The sequence below is a fragment of the Rhipicephalus microplus genome, chromosome 1 (assembly GCF_043290135.1).
Source record: "Rhipicephalus microplus isolate Deutch F79 chromosome 1, USDA_Rmic, whole genome shotgun sequence".
Classification (NCBI taxonomy): domain Eukaryota; kingdom Metazoa; phylum Arthropoda; class Arachnida; order Ixodida; family Ixodidae; genus Rhipicephalus; species Rhipicephalus microplus.
Window position 1 is genome coordinate 143,329,913 of NC_134700.1, and position 8,630 is coordinate 143,338,542.

The following is an 8,630-nucleotide window of genomic DNA, read 5'->3' on the forward strand; positions in this document are numbered from 1 at the left end:
TTCAACCTGTCGAAAGCCGATTCACATTCCTGAGACCACTGAAAGGTCGTACCAGAAGCAAGTACCTTATGGAGTGGTGTGGCTATGGAGGCAAAGTTTTGTATGAATCGCCGAAAGTTGGAGGCGAGACCAAGGAAACTTCACAAATCTTTCGGCTTGTCAGGGCGAGGGAAGCGAAGCACCGCAGCAGTTTTCTCAGGGTCTGGACGAATTTCGTCCTTGCTCACAACATGATCGAGGACCTTGATATATCTGCTGGCGAAATGGCACTTCTTGGTGTTAACTTGAAGACCAGCGCCCGCAAGGCAAGTCAGGACCTCGTCCAAGCGTTGCAGATGTTGAGGAAACGTCGATGAAAAGACAACAAAGTCATCGAGGTAACATAGGCAAGTCTTACATTTCAGGCGACACAGCACGGTGTCAATCAAGCGCTCAAAAGTTGCGGGCGCATCGCATAGATCAAACCGCATAACGTTGAATTCGTATAGGCCGTCCGGGCTTGTAAACGCAGTTTTAGATGCGGAGCATCTAATACTCGAGGCTTGTAGTGTGGCGCCGTCCGCAAACTTCCTCCTCCTTCTTCCACCATCTGTGCATCCCTTCCTCCTCTACACACCGCGCGAGCTTCACTCCTCCACCATCTGTGCACCCTTCCTCCTCTACACACCGCGTGCGCTTCTCCTCTTCACGAACATTCGCTAGCTGTATAATGTAGCGCGCATGCGCCGTCACGCTTCGAGAACATCGGCAGCTGACGCGCGCGCATGCGCCGTCGCGCTTCGAGAATATCGGCAGCTGACGCGCGCGCATGCGCCGTTGCGCTTCTCCCCCTTCTCGAACATTCGACAGCTGACAGTGCATGCACCGTCGCGCTGTATATATACTCAAGGTCGGCGCTCGCTCGCTCAGTTGCCGCTCGTCGGTTGGTTTGTACGGCGCGTCGACGTCCAAGGTCGCGGTGAAATGGATTCCAACGAATCCACAAACACAATGATCGACGTCCCTTCAACCAGCGCCGCCCTTTCGCATACGTGTGTACGTGTTCACTCATTTAAGACCCCCTCCTACAACCACGTTAACCAATTTAGCCATCGACCCAAGTAACTCGCAATTTAACACCCCATTTCACAACCACGTTAACCAATTTAGCCATCGACCCAAGTAAGTCGCACGTTAACACCCCGTTAACCAATTATATGCTCCGCATCCTCCTCAGTGTTCCCCCGAGGGAAGCTTCGGGCAATTTTTTTTCTTTGTCATCTTCGTGCATGAGTATTTGCCAATAGCCGGAACGCAAGTCGAGGCTTGAAAAGAATTCAGCACCTTGTAAGTAATCGAGGGCGTCGTTGATACGTGGCATGGGGTATACGTCCTTCCTAGTGATCTTATTGAGTGCTCGGTAATCGACGCAAAATCGTATGGAATAGTCTTTTTTACGCACCAGAACCACTGGAGATTTAATACGCACCAGAACCACTGGCTTCATTATTGTGGTTTTTGGTGGTTTAAAAGTGCCGACGTTTGTGCGTAATGGCCCAGTGTTAGTGCCGTGCTTTCTGTATCGCAAGCAGGCTGACAACTGCAACACTTGTGGAAGGCTTGGTCATCGAGCCGACGTTTGCTCAAGTCCCAACGAAACAGTGTGCAGATGTTGCGGGGCTTCGAACTTAGGCAATCACCATCAATTCGCCCCAGAATGCAAGTTGTGTGGAGTACCGCACATAACAGCAGACAAAATCTGCAGGCAACGGTACCATTTCCATATGTCGTGAGGAGACGAAGATTGGAGAAGGCGGCAGAAGCTTCTGGAAGCAAGGACAGTGGCGACATGGCCTGGTGCCTATTAGGAGCGAAGCTCCTTAAGGCGTGGGCTGTGCGTCCCTAGTATGTAGCCACCTCTCGTTCAGTTCTAAGTATTACGCTAGCCACCGCCCGATCTAAAGTGTACAGCCATATCCATCCGTACATCCATCCATCCGTCCGTCCATCCATCCATCCATTCATCCATCCATCCATCCATCCGTCCGTCCGTCCGTCCGTCCATCCATCCGTCCATCCATCCATCCGTCCATCCGTCCGTCCGTCCATCCATCCATCCGTCCGTCCGTCCGTCCGTCCGTCCATCCATCCATCCATCCGTCCATCCGTCCGTCCGTCCGTCCGTCCGTCCGTCCAAAAGATGCAAGATGTTATAAACTAGACGGCGGTACGTGTAGTTGATTATGAAAGATGCGAGGTGTTATAAAATAGGAATGATGCCACATATGGCGCGTGTCATCGTTCGATATAGTGCGGCGACGTACGCTAGGGGGAGCGTTGCAATAAAATCGAGTGGGCAAAATGTACGGAGGATTCATGGTTTACCAGGTTTACCTCCGGAGCTTCGCCCACTCATCATCATTCACTTCGTGGATATGGCGGCATTTTTTTCCCCGAGACTGCAGGGGGAGCTGGCGAAACAGGCGCTCCTGTTCCAAGAGACGCCCCCCTCCAGAGGACGCTGGAGGGGGGCGTCTCTTGGAAAATCGTCGTCCACAGAGCGGTCCCGTTCCAGAGGGTGCCCCTGCAACAAACCCGCATCCAGGTACCGATCCAAGGGTTGCTTCAGCTCCCGTTATGGAGAAGTACAGGTGTCGTTCCAGATGACGAGATCTTGGTCCGGAAATAAGCAAAACCGGGGCCAGCCATCATGGGTGGACCATGTCCGTCAAAGCTGCACCAGAAAAGGTAACGCGGGGTCCGCCACCAAAGCATCAAAGGAATAACAAGTGGCTAGCACAACTCTAAAGCGAAAAAAAGAAATGAGGGAGACCATAGCCAGACTTACGACTGAGATATCTGAGATTAGGAGTGGGAGGAGGCCAACAGCCCGTGAAGGCCGTCACTGCGTGAACTAATTCAACGAAAATGGCCATAGTTGGGGCTTGCAAGACGGATAGGACGGTCAAAAAGAGTGCCATAGTTGGCGAACAGGACGAAGCTTCTTGTAGAGCTCGACCAGAGATCCGATAATTGCTGTCTTCACTCAGCAAGAGCATAAAACAACTAGGCAAGACGGGCTCGCACATGTAGGGCAACATACTAGCCACGGAGGAAAGGCACAATCAGCGGTTTGCCAAAATAGAGTCATTTCAAGAAAACGTCATCGCACCTGTCGTAGATCTCAGAGCAATGCCACTGCCGGCCACAAATAATCCAACGGCCCAGTCACCACAGCAACAGAATGGCTGCCCGAATTAGTGCATTCAAATTGTGGCAGTGGAACAGAAGGGAGTTTCTTCAAGAAAGGAACCCTTCGCAGCACTCTATTCACTCACAATTTGAAAAACCACATGTCATACTTTTGCAAGAAACTGAAACCATTACGTTACACTACTCTGTTAACGCTCTTTCACAAAGAAAAAGGAAGAGGCGTTGGGGCTCTTATAAGCAACAAGATGGCCCACGTAATCCACGCTCTTGATATGGGTTCGCGCAAAATTGTGCACATCATGATAGAAATCATCCCTGGATCTATTTATAAAGAAGGTATTTTCATTCTCAATGTGTACAGCAGCCCTAAGCACTTCAGACAGCGCTTCAAGGCTCTTCCATCTAAGGTCGTCTAGATGCTTCCCGGTGATTATAGCGGGGGGTGACTTCAATGCACACTAGCATGCTTGGAGCTGTCTGTACGACACTCTTAAGGGGGAGGATCTGTGGATGGTGGTGTTGAACCAGGACCAAGTACTCGTCAGGGACCCTGCGTTCCCTACAAGATGTGGTACTTCGTCCACTAGGGACACGACACCAGACCTCATCTTCGGCCGGAACGTGGTCGAGGTCAAGCGGTCTAACCTCAACGTGGACTTTGGCAGCGACCATCACCTCCTCACTTATGTTCTGCGAATAGGACAGACTAGACCACGTAAGTTCAGAGTGACCGACTGGAACTTGTTCCACAAAGTAAGAGAGGAAAGTTCTGAGGATGAGGAGAAACTTTACCTCGAACTCTGGACGGCGCCGATAAGAGACAACATCCTGGCTACCGCTAAGAAAGGCACCACGGGCTTGCCTGTAAAAAAGATGGGCTGCAGAGTGGTTCATCTTCTCAAAGCCAAACAGTCCCTTCTGGCCAAGTGGAAAGGGCAGGGCCTCAATGGCGGACTTCGCAAGAAGATTACCGAGGTGAACAAAAGCATCGAGGAACACTGTAAGGTTCTTTCTAAAGAACAATGGGACAATATTTGCAATTCGGTAGACGGCAAAATCCACAGGGCAGGCCTTTGGAGCACCTGTTGGAAGACACTAACACAGAATTGAACCAGAGGTGCACGCCGACTCGCACACTTTACGCAATAAAGCAAGAATCCTCAGACAACCAAGTACTGGCAGAAGTGTATGGGAAGTACTTGCCAATCGCTTCCGTCCCGCCACCTCCGGCTCCCATTTACCAAAGAGGTGCTAACCCAGTACTGGACGCAGGATTTGGAAGCGAGGAGATCAGGCAGGCATTGCATGACTTAAATGGTAGGTCAGCCCCAGGTCCTGATAACATCACCAACAGGGCTTTGAGAAACCTGTGCGACAGGTCTGTGGTATATGTGATGGATATTGTCAACCAGGTGTGTAAGAGTGGGGGTGTCCCAGAGATGTGGAAGACGACCACCACCATTCTCAACCCCAAACCAGGCAAATCTCACAGCCTCGGCAACTTCATGCCTATCCACCTGACATCATGCATAGGTAAGGTGGCTGAACATGCTATCCTGAACAGGGTTACCCGATACCTGGAGGAACGCGACATTTATCTCCACAACATGATAAGCTTCAGGGCGGGCCTTTCGATGCAAGACGCCATGAAACTAAGCAAATATCAAGTTGTTGATACGAACACAAGGGACATAAGAGCCATCCCGGGACTGCACTTCGAGAGGGCATTTGAAAACGTTCTGCAACAGTTCGTGCTGAGTCAGATCTAAAGCCTTGGGCTTGGCAATCGCTTCCACGGCTACATAGAATCATTTTTGATTGAGAGAGAGGCTATACTCACGACGGGTGATCTTGTTTGGGATCCGGTAGAGCTTGATTTTAGAGGGACGCTACAAGGCTCAGTACTATCCCCGACCCTTTTTAACCTCGTCATGATCGGTCTGTCTCAAAGAGTCCCCGAAGTGGATGGCATTAACGATACCATCTATGCTGATGACATCACCATATGCTGTACCAGTGGCAGCGATAAGTGAATAGAGGCTATGCGACAGGAAGCGATTGAGATCATGGAAAACTACCTTACACCGACTGGTCTTCGGTGGTCGCCACAAAAATTGGAACAGATTCTGTACAGGCCCAAGCGCAGGGGCCCTAAACCAAGTGTGTGGATGCCATTAGAGGATACTGACATCACTCTTAGAGCAGATGAGGGCAGCTTGATCCCCAGGGTGGACTCCCTCCGGATTCTACGTATGACCCTTCAGTCGAACAGCTTCAATAGCCTGACAGTCATGAGTCTCGCCAGAAAGACTGACAATGCCATCACACTAATAAGAAGGAATACCAATAGGCAACAATGACTTCGAGAACCTAACCTCGTAAAGCTGGTGCACGCCCTTCTGATGTGTTGTTTCATCTACGTTGCAGCCATGCACAACTGGCAGAAATCAGAATGTGACAAGCACGACACGCTAATCAGTAAGGCCATCAAGAGTGCTCTCGGACTCACCATGTACACAAGCACGGATAGACTCTTTCGTTTCGGTGTGCACAGCACGCTGGAAGAAATCAGAGAGGCAAAGTAGAGGGCGCCGTTTGCCAGGCTGTCTACCACGCGTTGTGGTAGAAACACCCTGCGGAAGCTTGGTATTCCACCGATGGAAATCAAGTCTCACTTCTGCCGCATTCCTTGCAACAACGAGAACAAATCATCCTTGTCCGCATCCCGCGAAATGTTCACCCAGAGAATAATGAGTGTAGGCAACACGCTGGAAGAAATCAGAGAGGCACAGTAGAGGGCGCCATTTGCCAGGCTGTCCACCACGCGTTGTGGTAGAAACACCCTGCGGAAGCTGGGTATTCCACCGATGGAAATCAAGTCTCACTTCTGCCGCATTCCTTGCAACAACGAGAACAAATCATCCTGTTCCGCATCCCGCGAAATGTCCACCCAGAAAATAATGAGGGTAGAAGGCGGGCCAGGATAAAGGCTCTACTACGTAGAGCTCAAGAACATGCCTGGGACTGCTCCTTCGTCAATGAGGCCAGATATCCCGAGGGGAAGGCGTATGCGGCAGTTAGCACCAACCACGAGGGTGGTATCAGCAACTCGACAACAGTCCGGGTGACGGTGGCTGAAATATCAGAGCAAGTGGCGATTGCGTTGACCTTGTTGGATAACAGGAAGCCACAATTTACAGCGACTCGAGATCAGCGGTCCGACCATTTGCCAGGGGAACAATATCGGAACTAGCTTTGCAAATTCTTCGGGACGAACACATCGAGCCACACACACTCGTTTGGTTCCCAGCTCATATGGGACGCGTTGAAGGTGCCCCGCTCTATCTGAACGAGTCAGACCACATAGCCGCGCGAGGACTGTAGTAAATCACGTAGCTGACGGGGGGTGCGGCACTGATGTCTTAGCGAACCGTCACCCTCCCATCTCGTGTAATGAATTGACAAAACATTTTTACATGTCGTGGAGACAATATCCTCTACCACACAAAAAAAACTAAGCAGACCTCAGTCTCTGACACTCAAGATTCTCCACGTCGGGGCATACCCTAATCCCGCACTATTGAACAAAATTTATCCCAAAATACAGCCAACTAATACATGTTCCTACTGCCGCGATATAGCTACCTTAGAACGTAAGCTCTGGGGACGCCCTACGTTAAGCAATGGGGAAGTCATCACGCCGTACAAATCAGAGGGTACGATTGCAAGCTCGGGGCTTGAACAACAGCTACGTGCATTCCATCGGGCCCGCGATGCAGCAGAGAGACTTAGTCTTTCTCTTCCGATGTGGGAGTGGCCAGGAGCATGCTAAAGCACGTTAAAAGGACCAAATAAAGTTCATTCATCCGTCCTTCATCTTCACAATACTGCTACATGGCACCAAAACTCACGCAGTACCCTCTATACAGAAGACTACAGTCTTTCATTGTCTTTCGCAGTGGACAATGGAAAAACGCGGCTATTTTTAAGGCCTGAAGTACCACTGGGTCTAAGCTTCTACATCGTTCGCCGTCCGCTGTGCAGCACAGATGCTCTAAATGACGTTAAGCTACTCCAGATGTGAGGGCGCTGGAAGCAGTAATAAAGCGGCAAAAGCACCAAGCTTAGTTGTAATTGAGGGCGCGAGAAGCGGGGGCTGAACGGGAACGCTGAATGGCTTGTGCAGTAAATGACGTTTCCATACAATCTACGATGCCTCTTGTATGAGTCGAAACAACCGAAAGTCACCAGGAAGCCGTGCATAGACTTCATCTGTGTTAATTTCAGGCAAGATTCTATAGATGAGCCATTGGCTGTACATCATTGAACCCCTACAGAATCCAAGGCAAAGCGGAATTTCCAACTCAACAAGGCATGCCATTTGTGAGTAATTTACAATGTATTGAACTGTACAGTGCTTTGTTGATTATTTACATATGTGAATGGGCAAAGTCCCTGGTGACTGACAGTGACGCCGAATGGTGCCAATGATTCACCTACTCATTATTATTCCCTTCACGAAGATGCAGTGATATTTTTCTTTGGTCTACTGGCTGCAAGTGGCACGGCGCTAATCGGCTCCCCATCTAGTGTACTAAGTGATTTGAAAGACACATACAAAAGAAAAAACAAGTAAAACTGAGAGCATGTACTTCAGTGGTAGGTCTAAAAACGTCCGCGAAGAAGTTCGAGTGCGCAGAGTGAAATGCCTGATGTCTGTTATAGTTCTGGTGTGCGGCACTTAAAACCGCAAAGAAGGCAAGGTCAACGTTTAACACGCTAAGTTCAAAGCAGCTGAGAAATTGGCGACGTGGAAGGAAGTAGTGGACCAAGCAACGTCTCTGTACAACACCCAAAACTCCAGCGGGACGGGCCATCGCAACGCGCAAGCTTGGTGCGCACACCCTGGAACTGAACTCGAAATGTTGAGTGACGGCGTGGATGAGCCAGAGCAGTGGTTTTAGGATGAATTGTTGGTGCTAATGGTGTGAATGACGTGATCGACGTATCATTAGTCGTGTGGCGTTGTGGATTCCGAAGCGCTGACACCAATGCGTCTGCTGATGGTATGAACCCAGTTCTGTGTGCCCCATGCATTGCGCGGGGCGGGTAATGTTGATGAAGCCTGTGCTGAAGAAATGATACGACGCACCTTGCAATGGGAAGTTTAAAGGGTGGTGCCCGGGTTTTCAGTATAGCAGGGTTTCGGAGAAGCTTGTTTGCGTCGGTTATCGGTAAGGGCGGATGAATCATTTGCAAACAGCACGGCCAAAGTCTCTCTACGACTTGAGATGGTGGAGGGGTGATAGTAGAGTTGGCCTTCAACTGGTGCTTGAGTGGCAAGCACCAGTATGTGGACGAACTTGACAGTGGTGGGCGTGGTAGCGGACTCCCTGTCAAAGTGTCAGTGTTGTTGAGGCCTTCCACAATTAATGGTA

The 8,630-nt window shown here is 50.2% G+C and overlaps 1 protein-coding gene across 1 annotated transcript; it reads left to right on the top strand.

Moving 5' to 3' along the window:
• Positions 1–3,702: 3,702 nt before the first annotated feature.
• Positions 3,703–4,961, top strand: LOC119187224 (uncharacterized). The gene is made up of 2 exons (XM_037435420.2): positions 3,703–4,167; positions 4,257–4,961. The coding sequence occupies exons 1-2, from the start codon at positions 3,703–3,705 to the stop codon at positions 4,959–4,961; spliced, it is 1,170 nt and encodes a 389-aa protein (XP_037291317.2).
• The last annotated feature ends 3,669 nt before the right edge of the window (positions 4,962–8,630 follow it).